This window comes from Diadema setosum, chromosome 5, assembly GCF_964275005.1.
Source record: "Diadema setosum chromosome 5, eeDiaSeto1, whole genome shotgun sequence".
In the NCBI taxonomy this organism is placed as follows: Eukaryota; Metazoa; Echinodermata; class Echinoidea; order Diadematoida; family Diadematidae; genus Diadema; species Diadema setosum.
This window is the reverse complement of record NC_092689.1, coordinates 30,794,733-30,813,833: the sequence shown is the minus strand read 5'-3', so window position 1 is coordinate 30,813,833 and position 19,101 is coordinate 30,794,733. Positions and strand designations below refer to the sequence as shown.

General features: G+C 41.2%; 1 protein-coding gene across 1 annotated transcript in view; it reads right to left on the bottom strand.

Moving 5' to 3' along the window:
- Nucleotides 1–1,447: 1,447 nt before the first annotated feature.
- Nucleotides 1,448–19,101, bottom strand: part of LOC140228835 (uncharacterized) — a 22,366-nt gene continuing 4,712 nt past the window's right edge. The window contains exons 7-17 of the mRNA XM_072309108.1: nt 18,715–18,849; nt 17,910–18,089; nt 12,396–12,563; nt 11,576–11,761; nt 10,022–10,243; nt 9,403–9,600; nt 6,994–7,197; nt 5,517–5,723; nt 4,459–4,668; nt 3,574–3,774; nt 1,448–2,582 (exon numbers count right to left, since the gene is read on the bottom strand). Of these exons, the coding sequence (XP_072165209.1) occupies nt 2,455–2,582; nt 3,574–3,774; nt 4,459–4,668; nt 5,517–5,723; nt 6,994–7,197; nt 9,403–9,600; nt 10,022–10,243; nt 11,576–11,761; nt 12,396–12,563; nt 17,910–18,089; nt 18,715–18,849 (2,039 nt within the window). The 3' untranslated portion in view covers nt 1,448–2,454. The remainder of the gene's footprint in view (nt 2,583–3,573; nt 3,775–4,458; nt 4,669–5,516; nt 5,724–6,993; nt 7,198–9,402; nt 9,601–10,021; nt 10,244–11,575; nt 11,762–12,395; nt 12,564–17,909; nt 18,090–18,714; nt 18,850–19,101) is intronic.

Genomic DNA, 19,101 nt, shown 5'->3' with positions numbered 1-19,101 from the left:
TTTTGTATGTACACAATAAAGTCCAATACTGGTATCAAATAGTGAAAAATGGTAGCCATATAATGGAGTACACTATAAGCACCTGAAATTTGCTTAATTATAAGGCACGTGAAAGTTCTTGTCTACACTACATGTATATGCATGGATTGGCAGTGGTGGAAAATTCATGCCGCAGAAAAGGTCATTGGCTTTAAGTTAAATTCGCAAAAATGTCATGCCCCCAAAATACTTTACTGTAAAAGTGGAAATTTTCGCGGTGTTGAAATTTTCGCGCATTTCGCGCAACCAGAAACTAGCGCGAAAATAAAAACACGCGAATATTTTTGCTTGCCATATGTTCCTGTGCGTGATGTCTTGATTTCGCGGAATTAAAAACACGCGAAACTCTTCTGACCCGGCCTAGCGCGAAAAATTAGTCGCGCGAAAATATCCACTTTTACAGTAGCTTGTATACATTGTTGCATGGATACCCTCTTACAATAAGTACACACAAAGCATGCAATAAGTACACACGAAGTGTCTTGCATTTGTTAATAATTTCCAAGTAGGGCGTCCGTAAGAGTGCATTGCTAGCCACATAGAGGAAAATGAGACCACATAGTTTGAGTGAATGCAGAATATTAGTAGAACACATCTGTGAAGTCTGAGGAAAATCACGCAATCCGTTCAAAAGTTATGAATTTGTAGATTTTTGATGCAGCCATTGCTGGATGAGGAGACTACAATGATAAGTGATGTCAAAGTCATACATACAATGGTAAATGGAAAATATAAAGAGAATTTCACACAATTTTATTTTTGTGTGAAAAGTGCAAATTCCTTGCACTTGTTACTGACACGTATTGAGGGAAATATCATCCCCAGACAAATGAAATATGTTGGACTCTCTGTATATCTTCTTTGTGTCATTGTCCACCTGTGCCATCACAAATCGCTGTAGTCTTCATATCCAGCGACAACTGTACCGAAACTCTGATTATCTGATTTTCCACAAACTTCACTGATGCGTTCTCATAATTATACTATTATCTGCATTCACATCATTCACATACCGTGTGACTGCCCAGCTCAAAACCCACAAAAAAGTGGGCCAAAATGAATTTCTGCTTTTCCACATAGTTTGAAGGAGTAAGCTCTAAGGTCTAAAACGATACATAACTTGTTAAAAATTGGACCATCCTACCCCACTCAAGTGATTGAAATACAAAAGAGACAGGAGGTCCAGTTTCACGGAAAAGGGAAACAAGAGGATTCAAAAATTATGGTCACTCAGGCGTGCAGTGCAGAAGTATCCGTGAAAATAGATTCTATTTCCCAGTGAAAGAAACACCTATCTGAAAAAAAAAAAAACAAATATGGCCCACAAAACCTGCTGATATTTACAGATTTTTGTTAATTTTTAAGCTGACAAATTTTGACAGTAGGTAAAGAAAAGACTAATCTCCAAGGTAAGACAAACTATAAAACAAAAAATGAGTCTGCCACCCAAATGACATACTTTGGTCATAACAGAGAATACTATTCTCTGACTTTCGAAATCTTTGAAGGCTTACGTGGCAGTAAAACACTGGGTAGTAGAAGGCTTAACAGTGCACAGCGTATTCTTTCTTGGGTACGTATGTGGCCCTGAAAAGGGCCTACCCACTCCCCACGTTTCGGCAAGCATGTTCTTTCCGTTTTCAAGAGATTTTGTTCGTTTTGAGCTGGGTGACTACATACATATTTGGGTTTCTTACCCCCTATAGCAGCAGTTTTTGGACAGGGATATGAAGGTAGGTGGATTCGAATTTGACTGAGGGTAATCTAGCAGCTTTGATAATTTGAGCTAGAGTATCATGCTTTGAATACAGTGTGCGCTACAGACAGATATAAATATGAAGGGGAAGACCAGGGGATCGAAGGGGTATAAATTTACAGAGTGCAGTCATATCTGCTTTCAAATATCACATCAGCCAATGAGTAACAATTTATGAAAATAATACATTCACATAATATGAAAATTGAAAAATGACAAAGTTCACAAAACAATGTTAAAAAAATATATGATTATTTGATTATGCCAACATGGTAATATGAGCAGTGTTTGTGCATGTATCTTGATTGTGTATACAAGAGGTTTTCTGCATAGCTATTTGCATAAAAGTCTCTGTTTGCTGACACGTTAAGGTCTATATGAACTCGGGCAATGAGCAAGAAAACAGATTCAGATGAAAAACAAACCAGAGACTATGGGTTTGTAATCCCTCTACCACTTCAAGCATGTTCCCGACTTCGGGTGAAAAAGCAAGATAACTTTCAGCAAGTATCTTTCTTGCCTGCCTACAGAGTGCAGTCGAGCTCAAACTGCTTCAATTGAACTTTCAGAGAAAGTCTGAGACACAAGAAGATATTCTGGATGGATGAGCAATTTTTCACAGGAAAGTGCAACAATGTGGAGCTGGCATCGTTTCATCTTCAACCCTGCGGACAGCAGATTCCAAGATTTGACAAGGACTGGAAGCGGCAGAAGTAGTTCAGCGGACAGGGACTGACCGAGTTGCAAGAGATGACCGCCAGTGGCTGCATTCCTTCACATGCTGGTTCTGGACAAAAAGAACAAAATTAGAAAAAGGAGGCTTTCATATTATGTCTAGACATAATAATATGTTTTGACACAATACACTACACTCGTATGTGGGATGTAAAGGCAAGCTATCACATGTATGAACTTCTTAAACCAGACACTCGTGCAATGTATTCAGATGGACTTTTTATTGGTAGATAATGAAGAAAATCTTTTCAGATTGTAATAACAGCTTGCAAAAGACAGAAATGTGACAACTTGGTTTGCCTACACATGGCTCACTTGCAATGACAAAGACGCTAGCTTTTAGCTATGTCCTGTGCGTGATGTTCCATAGAACTGTGTTGCTTGTTTCTTTCTATCCTTTATCACTGTGTACCAATAAAGATGATCATTCAGGAGCAACAGAATGATTATCATTTATTGGGGAAAAAAAAGTTGGGAAAAGTACATTTTGAAAACATGAGGGTGGGAAGACTGGTTTACACAATGAGTTTAGGATATTAAACAAGCTATTTTTTATGAAGTGATTACTCAAAGAAAATGAGGGAAAGTGATGAAAGAGGGAACGAAGGAGGAGGATGAGGTGGAGGAGAAAATGGAGGAGCAGTAGGAGAAAGAGGAGGAAAAGGAGAAGATGGAGGAGGAGGAGGAGGAAGAGGAGGAGGAAGTGGAGGAGTAGTAGGAAGAGGAGAGGAGGAGGAGGAGGAGGAAGAGGAGGATGAGGAAAAGGTGGTGGAGGAGGTGGAGGAGGTAGAGGAGGATGAGGAAAAGGTGGTGGAGGAGGTGGAGGAGGTAGAGGAGGATGAGGAAAAGGTGGTGGAGGAGGTAGAGGAGGTGGAGGAAGGATCAAGGAGGAGGGATGGACGAGGAGGTAGAGGATGAGGTGGAGGAGAAGATGAGGAGGAGGAAGAGACATGAAGGAGGAAGAGGAGGAGGAGGAGGAAGAGGAGGAAGAGGAGGAAGAGGAGGAGGAGGAGAAGGAGGTGGAGGAGGAGAAAAGTTCTTACGACAAGTAAGGTTCTGTCCGCTGGGCCGCTCCGTGCCCTGTACCATGGTGCCATCTCTCTCGCTGCACCAGCAGCGAGAGCCGTCAATGTTACACTGCTCCTCAGCGTAGGTACCATCACTGTTACACACCGGATTCGTGGTCACGGGGTCGCCTCGGTTGGCCTTCTGCGCATTCTCGTTCAGCTCTTTACGACATGGGGCTGTTGGAGGTACAGCACAGAGTACAGCATCTCACTTTAATCTTTTCTAACCTTTTCTAACCAAACCTGCAAAGTTTTTGACATTTTCTTGTGTACTGGGGTCATCAAGATATGCAGTTTCCTTTCCTGTTCCTCCTACAAGCCTTTATGTCCACTAATAAGGTACAAGAAGTATACAGAATGCTCTGTCAGCTAGACACAATGCAGAAACACATTAACCTGTAGAAGACTAGTCCCAAGGATACTCTGGCAGGTGTCTGTGGGAAATGCATGTTATAGTAAAATCAGCTGGTCCTCAACGAGTTAACCTTGCATATATGTAGATTGACCTCTTCATATGTGTCCAAGAAATTGATGTAAGATTGGTTTTATGTGTCCATTTTTTTGTAGGTGACTATGAATCAAGACATAAAGTCAGATTTAGAAAATTACAGATCCAAGTCTTTTATCGTCTTGAGTTCCAGCGTTGTGCTCAATACACATTTTGCTATACTGAGTGTGTCCATAATTTAGTCAGAGATGGCGCTGTACTTCTTTTAAAACTGTTTAAATTCTACAGGCAGTACACATTTTTACATGCAGTTCAGAGCCACACAACTGATGAGTACACAGATACAATATATGTCCAACAAGAAGAAATACAAAGTGGTGAGGCTTATAGGTATATTCTGCACGCATACTAACCTTCCACGCAAGTGACCCGACTGCTTGATGATGTCTTGGGGTTATTTTCTGGAAGACCATCCTCATCAACACACCAACACGTTCCGGTGGCATCGCACTGCTTGGGTGAGAATGTCCCGTAGGCGGTGCATCGCGGGAAATACTCGCTCCACGATGCTGTGGGCAGTTTCTGGTTTGGGTTGCAAATTATGTGGCCCCTTGTGGCTGCAACTGTCATGGAAGAAGACCATCAGAACAAGCCTCTGTGAGTGAGTGCTTATAAAAATATAAAAACTCTATTTTCCATATTTTCCATACAGGTACTCAGAGCCACAGGTGGCATATCCCTCTCCACTTTGCAGTGCAGATTATTTCACAAATTAGACAGACTCAAAGCTTTTACGATATCACCTTTTTTCTCTCTCATTAAATTATTAGTTTCTCTACCTTCCTATGAGAAGAGGCAAAGCTTTTTTACCAGCACTCAGCAATTCATCAAAACTTGACCAACAGTTGTATTTATGTGCTAGCATGCCCACTTAATTGTGCCTCAGTCCAGTAGGAAGGCCATGCATGTTGACACAATAGGGATTACGGTGAATAGGTAATCTCTATTCACTGGCAATTATTGTTTCCAGATATCTGTGACATTTGGCTTTGATGACATTCCAGCATGCACGCCAATCGGAAAACAATGTGCAGGGAAAAGGAATAAGTTTTCACAAAGGATGATAGTAGTCTGTGTTATATCACTTTGAGCAAGCAAAAATTTTGGTGGTTGATTGGGGTTGTCGAGGCAACTTTTGCCAGACAGAGACATGAAGTATGTCTTGCACAGCTTCTATGTGTATTGTGTATGAAGTCTCAACCATATGCTAAAAACCTGTGCGACAGTTTCCTTTGTAAGACTTTCGTAACAGACTAACTATTTGACTCCTACAATACACCCCTCTGGTGTCCAGGGTGTACAAGCACTCGAGACTGTGTAACTTGTTTGTGTGCATCAAAGGGATATATCGATACCTGTAATATTATTTTTCAACTAGAATGTCTAAACGGTAAGTAATGGACTTCCTCACCATCTGTTACGAGAAGATCCCGGAAGGCCTGGTCCAGCCTCGGCGAGCAGTCGACCACGGGAACGCCCCTCTGGTAGAAGATGGCCTGGCAGCGTCCGCAGAAGTTGACGTGGCAGATGGCGTCGGGATGGACCGGACAGAAGGTGGTCAGGCACGGGTTGCTGCCGCACTGGGCCACGGGCATGGTATCCGGGCAGGCTGAGAGAGCTGTTGGCAAAAAAAAAAATAGAACCCATACCCCTTGACTAGAGGCTTCTAGGGGATTGTCAGATCTTGTAAGAGTTGTGTTGAAACTTTAAGTGAGCAATTAAAGCATTCAGTATGACCCCCCTAACTGATTCAGGGTCAAAGTGTGGGTACTAGACATGTTTGTAGTATTAATCATTCATTACAAATGAATGAATTAATTCTCTCATCTATCCATTTCATATTCTTTTAGTTTTTATGAATATTTGAGAATTCATTTCACATTTACACACACACAAAAAATCATAACAATCTCTATATTTTGGTGGTTTGACAATTCAAAGACTTCAATCCCTTTCCCCAGGAATGTCATCCCTTGCTGGATTATTACAAGACTACAAGAAGTTAATGCCATGGATGTTCTTATTCGTTATTTTCATGTCAAAAAAGTAAATTCCAGTGAAAAATCATGCACAGGTCAAAGAGAGCTTTGTGATACAATGACATCATCACCTCCTCCAAGTTAGGCAAATGAGGTTGCTCCAAATATTATTGTTATAAACAAATGAGTGAAATCTATGAATGAAGTATTATCTCTCAACCTTTTAAAGGACAAGTTCACCTTCATTAACATAAGGATTGAGAGAATGTGGCAATATTAGTAGAACACATCATTGAAAGTTTGAGGAAAATCGGACAATCCGTTCAAAAGTTATGAATTTTTGAAGTTTTTGTGCAGTCACTGCTGGATGAGAAGACTACTGTAGTGTAGTCTGTAGTGATGTCACATGCGTACAACAATATAAGGAAAATATAAAGAGAATTTCACAAAAGTTTATCTTTTGAAAAAAGTATATATTCCCTTGACTCGTTACTGACATATGTTATGGGTAATATTATTCCCATTGCCTTTAGAAAGAGGCAAGTCAAGTGCTCTCTTACTATGCGAAAAAAATGAAAACATGTTGAATTTTCTTTACATTTTCTTTATACTGTTGTACTCATATGACATCACGAGCCTTAGTAGTCTCCTCATCCAGCGGTTCCAAAACAAAAATTTTAAAAATTCATAACTTTTGCATTGATTGTCCAATTTTCCTCAAACTTTCACTGATGTGTTCTACTAATATTGCTGCATTCTCTCAATCCTTATGTTTATGAAGGTGAACTTGTTCTTTGTGGCTGTTCACTTGATATTACCAGAAGAACTCATACATCTGTCATCAACTACAACCTCCCGTCACAACCCCTGATAGAGCTTCCCGCAAATCAACAACTGGCTCTAGCTTACGGTCCAGGCAGACAGTGACCGATGGGCAGCATTCGCTGCTGGATCTCTTCAGCCTCTGGCATCCCGGAGGGATGGGCCTGGGCACTGAACAGGCCATCGGCCCGCAGGATATTGTTCCCTCGCTGGAGCACTTGCATTGGGTGCAGTCCTCGCCTTCCCAAACAGCCCCCAGCCGGCGAAATCCGGCCTGCTCGCCAAAGCAGACTGAAGAAGAAACAAGGAAAAGTAGAAATTACGCGGTGCGTAATATATGTCCCCGCCGGAAGTAGCATTTAGTAGCAAAATGTACAATATAGGTAAAAAGATCAAGGTCAAAGGTCAAAGAAGTCAAAGGTCAAAATGCTATGTAGAAGTTTTGAAGCCCTCACCTAGTGTCATCACATAAAGCAAACGGAATCGAAATCGGGTTAGAAATGGTGAAGGAGTAGCATTTTGTAGCCAATGTAAAATATAGGTAAAAAAATCAAGGTCAAAGGTCAAAGAAGTCAAAGGTCAAAATTCTGTGTAGAAGTTTTGAAGCCCTCACCTAGTGCCATCACATAAAGCAAACGGAATCGAAATCGGGTTAGAAATGGCGAAGGAGTAGCATTTGGTAGCAAAATGTACAATACAGATCAAAAATCAAGGTCAGAGGTCAAAGAAGTCAAAGGTCAAAATTCTGTGTAGAAATTTTGAAGCCCTCACCTAGTGCCATCACTTAAAGCAAACGGACTTGAAATCGGGTTACAAATGGCGAAGGAGTAGCATTTTGTAGCAAAATGTACAATATAGGTCAAAAATCAAGGTCAAAGGTCAAAGAAGTCAAAGGTCAAAATTCTGTGTAGAAGTTTTGAAGCCCTCACCTAGTGTCATCACATAAAGCAAACGGAATCGAAATCGGGTTAGAAATGGTGAAGGAGTAGCATTTTGTAGCCAATGTAAAATATAGGTAAAAAAATCAAGGTCAAAGGTCAAAGAAGTCAAAGGTCAAAATTCTGTGTAGAAGTTTTGAAGCCCTCACCTAGTGCCATCACATAAAGCAAACGGAATCGAAATCGGGTTAGAAATGGCGAAGGAGTAGCATTTGGTAGCAAAATGTACAATACAGGTCAAAAATCAAGGTCAGAGGTCAAAGAAGTCAAAGGTCAAAATTCTGTGTAGAAGTTTTGAAGCCCTCACCTAGTGCCATCACTTAAAGCAAACGGACTTGAAATCGGGTTACAAATGGCGAAGGAGTAGCATTTTGTAGCAAAATGTACAATATAGGTCAAAAATCAAGGTCAAAGGTCAAAGAAGTCAAAGGTCAAAATTCTGTGTAGAAGTTTTGAAGCCCTCACCTAGTGCCATCACATAAAGCAAACGGAATCGAAATCGGGTTAGAAATGGCGAAGGAGTAGCATTTTGTAGCCAATGTACAATATAGGTAAAAAATCAAGGTCAAAGGTCAAAGAAGTCAAAGGTCAAAATTCTGTGTAGAAGTTTTGAAGCCCTCACCTAGTGCAATCATATAAAGCAAACGGAATCAAAATCGGGTTAGAAATGGCGAAGGAGTAGCATTTTGAAGCAAAATGTACAATATAGGTCAAAGGTCAAGGTCAAAGGTCACAACTGAAATTCTGTATAGAAGTTTCAAAGCTCCCATGTAGTGCTATCATATAAAGCAAACAGAATCAAAATCGGGTTAGAAATGGCGAAGGAGTAGCATTTTGAACATTTTGATCACACACGGACGCACGGACAGACACACGGACACACGGACACACGGACACACACACGTACGGAGCCCGTTTCATAGTCCCCTGCTCGAACTCGTTCGGCGGGGACAAAAAGGGAGGAACAGCATCAAAAGATTTCTAGCAAGAAACCTGTCACAAATGGCCGCACTTCTGTGCAGAATGTCTTACCCACTGTACAGCTTTTTGCTGTAAAGATGAAAACTAATATCAATGATGGCCTTCTAATCTCAGCACACCTGTGGTACTTGTACTTCCTCTTCTGTTTTTGTAGTTTTTGTGAAAAAATGGTCAAGATTTTACAAGTATGACTGCTCCTTATATTGTATATATGTTGTTCATTAAGCAGATGCTGCTTCATGACTTCTACACCTTACAATATTTCTAATTCTTCTGCTTGTAGTGCAGGTTGCCAATTGAACCATTAGAATGTTGATTTCCTGGCCTCAATACTTTTGAAAAGTTGCACAAATTGTCGTACAGTAGCAATCTACCACCAATCTTCCCTTATCCCTTGTTGATGTATACTTCTTGAGAACACTGAGGAAGGCAGTAGTACAAGTTATGAAAGAGACTCACATATTTATAAGCACAATTTGCTGCTTGCTATCATTTCAGTCAAACAGGAGAGTAGTGAATTTAAGATTCTTAATGCTTCTAAGGAGACACTAGAGCCATGATCACTGAGATAACTTACAGTCTCTGCAGATGTACTGCGGACAGCTGCAGTCAGCCTCGGACTCTAGCGGGTCACACCCAGGGGGCGGAGTGGCGCACTTGAGGCCCAGGCACAGTGGCAATCCCAGGGTGCAATTGCAGTTGGTGCAGGGGTCCTCGTGCCAGTGCTCATTCTCGCCTCGGTAGTTGCCTTCGCGATCAATGCAGCCACTGTATGCTGCAATTGAGAATTTCACAATGGAAAAGAAAGAGAGAGTATGGTCGTTATGGGTACTGAGACTGCAGAAGAATGCAGCATCCACCATATGCAATGCATGTCACAGTGTGAGGTAGACACCACAAGCTATTTGCATTTGCCGTCCTGCTCAGTGTAAAGACACAGACAGTTTTTGTTGATAAAAGTTACAAGCTAATCTATGGAAAAGTACACTGTAACTTAAGAAATCAAACCATTGAGGACGAGTCCCGAGTATGCTTGGGCAGGACTCTATGGGAAATGTGTGTTGCAGCAAAATCAAACCGTCCTCAATGAGTAAATGTTTCTGTTATTCTTGAATGAAAAGAAGAAGGTGAGGTATTGTGTTGGAGCAAACTTTAACACACATTGAAACAGTGAGAATGATGTTAAGATGACTCACTGCAGCTGGGCACACCATTCTTCATCCTGGAGCCGTCCTGCTCCCTGCCCAGATGGTCGGCACACCAGCACACCCCCTCGGCCGGGTAGCACTGGGTGGCGTTGAAGAAGCCGTGAGAGTCGCACGTTGGGGTGTAGTAGCTCGGCAACCACGTCTGCCGCTCGTCCATGAGGAGGAGGGGTGCGAGGGCAGAACGGACAATCTCACAAGGGCGCTTGTTTGCTGGTAGGGATTTACAACAATCATCACACACATTTTGGGTGAAAGTACACACAAAGATCCATATCTAGTTTATTACCTCCGCCAAGGGAGGAGGTTATGTTTTCGTTACCGTTGGTTTGTGTGTTCGTTTGTTTGTTTGTTAGTTAGTTTGTCCGTGTGCAAAATAACTCAAAAAGTAGTTAACGGATTTGGATGAAACTTGCAGGAAAGGTTTAGAATGATACAAGTAACAGATGATTAAATTTTGGTAGTGATCTGAGAATTTTGGGGGAATTTATGTAGGATTTTTGATATTTTGGCAGGTAGGGTCAATGAACTTGGGAGTTCAGGCTGCGCGTATTTGAAGTTTTACATGCGCGCACTAAAGTGCGTGCTCTAGTTTCTGCTAGGGCGAGGCGCGCCGTGCAGCTGAGGATTTATGACGTAACAAAGGCTTTTATATTGGGAAATCGGGCGACTTTCAGCACACAATGCTATAAGTACGTATGGGTGGAAATCGCTGATATCTCTATGGAAGAACAAGATCAGTTGTGGAAATGAGCTGCATGCTTGGCGGAGGTCTGCGCTCTCAGAGTGCTTTTCTAGTTTCTTTATGTTTTCTTTACATCATCGTCAATATATGAAGTCGCAAAGTGTTGAGTGCATGTCTTCTCATCCAGTGATGGCTGCACCAATCTTTAAAAATTCATAACTTTTGAACGAATTGCCTGGTTTTCCTAAAACTCTGCTGATGTGTCCCACTCCTGCTTCTTCGTATAACACAATTTATCTGGTTGATGCCATTGGCTGACTATTGCTAGTCACCTGGGCCTTACCAAAAGAGGTTGGCATCATTCACCCGTTTTTTATTGAGTACTTTAAATGAGTATACAGATGGACCACTTCATCAGGTTAGCACCTGGCCTGCTCTTTTGCGATTAATGTATGAAATGGGATCTTTTCTGTGCAGAAGTCCTGGCAAACTCCCACAAGGGATCTCCATTTAATGTCCTATCCATGGGACCGAGTAGTTTGCCTGTTTTTAGAGGGGATGTCATGATTACAAACAACATTGCACAGCTGTACCCGGGAATCAAACTTGGGTCATTTGGATATGGAGGCAGATGCGCTACCAACTGAGCCAAATCATCACCCTTGGGTTCTACTATTATTGCTATATTCCCTCCATTCATACATATCTGGGTTTTATTCTCCTTTCAATACAGAGGTATGTAGCTTGACAGTTTGGACTAGCTTAAATTAGACAGTAAAATGTCGCTCTAGAAGCTCTAGAAATCAAAAGCAGCATTCGAGCGGGTTTCCAGAGGCCAGCTGACTCCTGACTTTACTTACCGGCAGGGCACACAATCATCGGGCAGCACTGGTTCGGCAGGAACACCTGGAGGCAGTCGGGTCCTGGTGACTCGCACACCACTCGGCGACAGGCTGTCTCTCCCTGGTGGCACACACAGGAGGTACAGAGGTCGTTGTTCCACATCTGGCCCTCTACTGTTGGATGCCCACCAGCATCGCTGCAACCTGTATAGTGACAACAAGAGCATTGCAGACTCAAGAAAAAAAATATTCCAAGTACAATCCGACCTCAATTATCTGGCCTTCTCATATCCAGACTCTGAGCAAAAGAGAAGAGATTTCAAACTCATTTCAAACTTCTCTACAAAACTCACATGATTTACTTTTGAAAATTCCCAACAGAAACATGTGAGGAACTTTATAGTTAAGTGATTCAATTTCCTTCAAAAACAAACTATGATTTCAAGTAGGCTCTGGCATAGATTACACCAATGTTGAAGTGTACACTGCCTACTCAGCTACCACTGGGTCAGCATTGCATGTGCACATGTACACGTTGTTTCTCCCACATTTGGCCAAATTGCTTATCCAGACAGGTGCTGGTCTGGACAAAGCTGGATAACAGAGGTTGGACTGTATTCATGTTGACTTTACTGGAGCACATGCAATCAAAACAAGATAGTGACAATTTTGTTCAATCAGAGACACATGGAAAAAATATTGTTTTGGGTGTTTTGTATGACATAGTGACTCATTTAGGCATCCCCCTCTGGTAGGAAAGATTTGAGGAGACTGCGTGCAGGCAGGCAGCAGGCTCCCTCTGTGATCCCACGTTGAGAGATAATGACCGAGGACTCACCGGGGCAGACGATATCGGGGCAGCAGGCACCCTCGATGGCCAAGGTCCGACATCCCTCAGGCGTCTCCGGACAGGGCAGGGTGGTGCAGACAGGCTTGCCTACCACACAGGAGCAAGTGGTGCACTCGTCAACAGACCAGGAAGACTTGGACCGACAGGAATCGTCATCTTGGAGTCAAACAACAGATGAAGGGTGCGGATGAAAGAGAGTGTCATCATAGTTACATACACTAGTAATATATGATTCCAAGTTTCTCTCTTTCACAGTCACTTACTTCCCAATTAGTATTTTTAAAAGATAGCATCAGCAAAGCAAAGCAAAGGTTAAGAGCTTGGAGCTAAAGATATTTGGAACTGGATAAAGTTCATGGCATGAGGACACTGGACAGTTCAAGCAAAATACACAGTAAAGTCTTATAAGGCAGATCACGAGCCAAAAATGCAGGTACGCCATACCCCCTCCCCAAATACTCATATATACATATAATGTACACACACACACACTTATATGCATCTTATCTCTGTACACGACATTCAAGTTTCCATACATTGATGTTATTTCAAAGTAATGGAAAACATTACCACTACAGTGGCACTGCCTGGACAAGAATGCATATACAGCACTCAATCACACACAAAAGTCCACTATATCTACAGGGTGTATCAAAAAAAATGTTACACTTTTGAAAATTTTGTCTAAATTTCATTTCAAAATATTTGGAAGATCTTTTCATATTTATGGATGCCCAATAGTCTCATCTATTAAGTGCAATCAACAAAACAAATATTTGTTCATGCGTGGCTGAACACTGATGCTCTTTGTCCAGAGTGTGAAAAATGACTTGCGCCAAATTGAAAGAAGATGGAAAATTCAGCCAGCAGTCCAAATAAGTGTTCCCATTCATACAAATTGCTCTTTTGCTTAAAGCTTTGATTATGTTATGGTAGTCTGAGATTTTTTTGTTATCTTAATGATTTCATTTCTAAATTACTTGATGAGAATTAGAGTGTGTAATTACTCCAAGATCTTTAAAGCACAGTTTTCACAATACACGGATACATCAATACCATATGCCAGTTATTCATTAATGTGGTAGTGGTACCAAATTAATCAACATTCAAATCATTCATCCCATTAATCAATCAATTGATTGACCAATTAGTCAATCAATCAATCAATCAATCAATCAATCAACCCATCAATACATCAACTGATATATCAGTCAGTCATTGAGTCGTTCAGTCAATCAGTGAATCAACCCAATCATCAATTTATCACTTTTCAGTCATTGAAATAATCAATCGGATGATTGAAGCAATAAATTAACAAATAAAATCAGTTTTTCATACATTGATCAGCCTTTTAATGTTTTAATATGCAAAAGAAATGTGAAATATATGTCATGATTATCAATGTAAATATGTTTCAGTGTCGTTCCGGTTTTTATCGCTTCTAGAAACTCCCCCAAATATCACATTTTTCGAGGACCTCGTTGCAGTTTTTGCGAAAAAATACGTCACGTGACCAACACCTCTGAACCGATTGATGACGTATAAGCACGGAGTTATGCTCAGTTAGCAGACGCCGCTCAGCACTAGCACTTAGATTACTAGTTTGGTACACGCGCGTACACGTTAGCTAGCCCGGCCAGGCCCGGTGCCCGGGCCCGGGATGTGCGCTCCCGATCGACCCACTGACTGTCGACATGTACGCATAAGTACCACGTACATTATCACTAAGTTAGCTTGCACAAATACCTGGTACCTCGAGCATAATGTCTTCCCCTATATGGGTAAACTTCGACATTGATGATGATGATGAAGATTGCAGCTCTGACGATAGCGGAGAAAAAGAGGAGTCACATGAAGTTGAAGGGGAAGATGGGGAGGGAGAGGCAGCCGATGAACTAGAACGTTATCGTGGGGCTGCACCTTACCGATATGAACCAGCTGCATCTCCCGCTGCCAGTGCAAGAGCGAATGAACATGGCACCAAGTCCGAGAATATAAGACCTCACGGAAACGATCGCCTGGGAAATACAGAGTGGTATGTGTGGTATGCCCCCATAGTTTAACATTAGAAAGGATATACTGTATTCTACATGATTGACACTGTAATTTGTAACTGTTTGTCTAGTAAGTAGTAGAAGAACAGACCCAGCTCGCTCACAAAGTGAGCGGCTACTCCAGCCACCGCAAGCGGGAGCGTCCCGGCCGTGGCCTGGCCTGTCGGCCGGCGCTAGCAAGTTACACTAGCATGTAGATCTAACGTTAGTAGTACTGGTAGTCTACTACTAGTAGTAGGGCACCTAGTAGTCTACTAATGTTAGTACCACTACTAGTTAAGTAGACTGTAGTACTAGTACCACTAGGTCTAGTAGACTAGTAAGTAGTAATAGTAGCAGAATCTTTGGTAGTAGTACAGAGGCTACACTCTAGTATTATACATTAGGGGGGTTAGATCCTATCTAGAGTATGTTCCAGGGTGGGCCGTGGCTCAAAAAAAAAAAGAAAAAAAGGGGAGGCTAGGCCTAAACTAACCAGTTTCCCAAGGTCAGTTTCTGCAATAATTGTTATCAGTCATTTAGATGCGCCATTTTCTAAGAAAAACCATACCAAGATTAAGAATGATCGTCAGCTTTGGTCGAGTAGTTTTTTGTTTTATGATACAAATCATACTGTGAAAGGAAGCCCCACCGCCGTGCTTATCTACCGATGAACGCCACGGTGTAGGCCTAGGCCTATAAACAGGCGAGTAACCGTAGTATTAGTACAGACACGCAGTGGTGGGGCTATCGTGAAATAGGCCCCACCGCACTGCGCGTGCACCCGTGCGTTTATAGCAAGCAAGGGTAGGTCCTAGGGTTAGGGTTTAGGGTTAGGTAGGGTTGTATTTATGGTTAAATTGGCCATTAAATTAGTCGAGGGACATATTAGGAAGTCCTGTTCGCCGCATTCAAGAGTATTATACTGTGGAAGGAAGCCCCAGTGCCGTGCTTATCTACCGATGAACGCCACATGGTGGGGCTGAATTCACAAGTATAAACAGGCGAGTCGCCGTAGTATTAGTACAGACACACAGTGGTGGGGCCTATTTCACGAGTTTGCCTACAAATCTATGTAAGCTTAGCGTTGTCCAAGTGCGAAGTATCCTTTTCTCGCCACAGTCTTCATGGTCTTACAGTGAAAATAATGGATATTAAAACGTACCACAGTTGTAGTCTGTAATATTGACAGTATTAAATCCGATACAATTATTCATTGAATATTTTTTTGTCCAAAGGCTTAGCCAATGACAATAGTGCAGCACAGCGCTAGCTGTGCGCTCGCTAGCTCGCCCCCCGCCAGCGCTAGCCGCCAGCGCTAGCCGCCAACGCCGGTGCTGTCGCTGCGCTGCACTAGGGTAGCCTTGCTAGCTCGCTGGCTATGGCTAGGCTGGTCGGACAATCGATATCGACGACTCCGTTCTTTGACGTCATCACAATTTAGAAGTGATAGTGCGCCGCATGCGGCGAAAGTATAGAAAGTTTTCCAAAACCGAGGAAATTACATCAATTATGTTAACAAATATAGAACAAAATCCAGAACAGTAAAAAACCCCGCACGGCCACAGAAGTACTTAGAATTTAACATTTAATATTATTACATCAGTAAGAAAAAAATGTCTAAACCATTTTATTAGGTCTTTAAGCCATGGGGGGGGGGGGGGGTGATATTCCGCCCGTCGATCTTCCATTTTAAACATGCATAAAATTGTGACTGACTGAGTGATTGATTAATTGAATGATTGATTGATTAATTGATTGAATGAATGATTGCTTGATTGATTGATTGATTGATTGATTGATTGATTGATTGATTGATTGATTGATTGATTGATTGATTGATTGATTGATTGATTGATTGATTGATTGATTGATTGATTGATTGATTGATTGATTGATTGATTGATTGATTATTATCATTATTATTATTATTATTATTTCGTTTTATTTATACAGGGTGGCCCCGTCAGTAATCAAGTACTGTTTTCCAGGGGGCCCTGTAAACACATACAAGGTAACAATCACAACAAAATAACATTTACATAACTCCGAACAGTACATCAAACAGAACAGAACTGATCATGACACTGGGAAAATGAAGAATGAGAATAAATGTAGCAGTTTGCAACCAGGATGGAAAAAAAACTTACTGTCTGAGAAAAACGCACCCCCTATAATGAATATAAACATATCATATATATCATAATATACATGCCTGAGGAAAAAAACAAAACAATTATACAACCATTAAATTTTTTCTATCAATTTACCAAATCAAAAACTATTATCTACACTAAACTCTTCATTCACTTATACATTATACTATTCTATACATCAAAATTAAACATTCATTTCTACCAACCAAAATCAACTATACTCAACATTAATCATCATACAATATTAAACAACAACATACAATCTGCTTCTTCTTCTGCCCTCCGCTACAACGTGAATCAACATCCCGCGAGAAAGAAAAAAAAATGATAAACTTATTACCCAGAACACCATTTCAAATACTGTGAACAAAAACCGTTCTTACTTTGGGCATTTCGCACTTGGGGTGGCAGGCTATTCCATAGTAGAGCACCGTCAACTGAAAAGGATCGTTTACTGAAAAGGATTGATTGATTGATTGATTGATTGATTGATTGGATTGATTGATTGGATTGATTGTATTGATTGAATGATCTGAGGATGCATTAATTTTGTACTTTTCTTCTTGACTGAGTGACTGGCATGTGGGTTTGATATGTCTGTGCATGATTTGTGATAACTGTGTTTAAAAGAACTTGATGTTGTTAATCAACCTTCCATACATTTGTAATACAATGGAATCATTTAAAATGTGACAGAAAAATGCCAGAAAATTCCTAAACTATCATAACATAATCAAAACTGTGAGCAAAAGAGCAATTCGTTTGAATGAGAACACTTATTTGGACTGCTGGCTGAATTTCCCATCTTCTTTCAATTTGGCGCAAGTCATTTTTCACACTCTTGACAAAGAGCGTCAGTGTTCAGCCAAGCGCGAATAAAAAATTGTTCTGTTGATTGCACTTGATAGATGAGACTATTGGGCATCCATAAATATGAAAAGATCTTCCAAATATTTTGAAATGAAATTTAGACAAATTTTTCAAAAGTGTAAAATTTTTTTTTTGATACGCCCTGTATATGAACCAACACACCATTTAATTGTACATCCACTACAATTACACTTAATTATATGATAATTATATCACTTGTAAATATAAAAAATAAATGTGATTAGTTTTTTGTAAATAATTAGAAGTAGTGTAGGTTTTTATAATTGAATTTAAGGGTATATTTGAATAAATATATTTTTTGGAGCAAATTCCCCACCCGGCAGAGAGCTCCACAAATCTAAAAGAACAACAACAATTACAGGCACATTGCTAAATATTTACCCAAGCCCTAATCCTCATTTCCCCAAACTTGCAAATCTCACCACATGTGTAGCTCGGAAAGCAGTGTCCCTCGATCTCTCGCATCTCGCATCCATCGGGGATCCGAGGAGGCACGAAGACGACGTGCTTGGTGTTTCCATGGAAACAGCTGCCCTGTGTTCGGCAGTTCTCATACCACACCTCGCCATGAGAGTGCTGACTGCCAGATTTATCAAGGCAGGCTGCACAGACAGAGATCAACAGACAAGAGACACCTCTTTACAGTGTGCTAATACAGAACAGGTGAACGATCATGTATATGATTGTGCAAGATCTCATGTTCAATGAAGATGACACTGCCGTATTAGACTTGGCTTTGCTTTGTTGAATAGAGTCCGAGAGGGAAAGAGCCGAGATCTCATCATCTCGACCTCATGGGGTCTGAAAAGGGTGAGGAGGCAAGATATAAAATTTTGTGTTCTCTACTTCTCGGTTAAGAGAAGGAAAGAAAGGTAAAAACAAAGCTCAAAACAATACGAGGCAAATTCCAAGATCTTGCCTTCTTGCTTTAACTAAGAGGCAGAAATGATCGACAAAAACTAGTCTCTTCTGCTCTATGGAATTCATGAGCTTCGATCACTAAATACCCATTACAGATCTTGCACTGCTCTGGTTCTTGCAAAGAGCACCTCACATACATTTGCCTACACCCTCTCATGCATTTCTTTATTAACCCATTAATTATCATAATCTGTTGGGCTCTATGCAAAGCTAGTGGCCATTTTAAACCTGTCTCTGTATTGTATGTAGTGGGAGGAAAGAACAAACCAAGGATGGAAGTGACAGAAAATGGCCATTCATACTCACTTTCCTCCAACGCCTTCACACACATAAATCTGGATCCAGTGTAGCAACACATGTAGGGTGGTTCACAGTCCTCAGCAGACTCGCATCTCTTCTCAGAGATGATCTTGGGTTCTCTCAGCGACGGGCAACGCATTCCTGAATGAAACAAATATTGATATTTGCAGTGACACGAACAGCGTCTCGCCGGGAGCATATCTGTGTAGGATTAGGTTCAGGATTAGGATTGGGATTAGGGCCAGGGGACCGAATGGTCCTGGGTAATTGCCCAGGGGGTAATTGCCCTAGACCCCACTGATACTATGTGTGTTCCACAAGTCCCTCACAGTGAAATATTTAATATTTGTGATTATTCATTAAGTATGTGAAAAATTGAGTCCAGCGGGATTC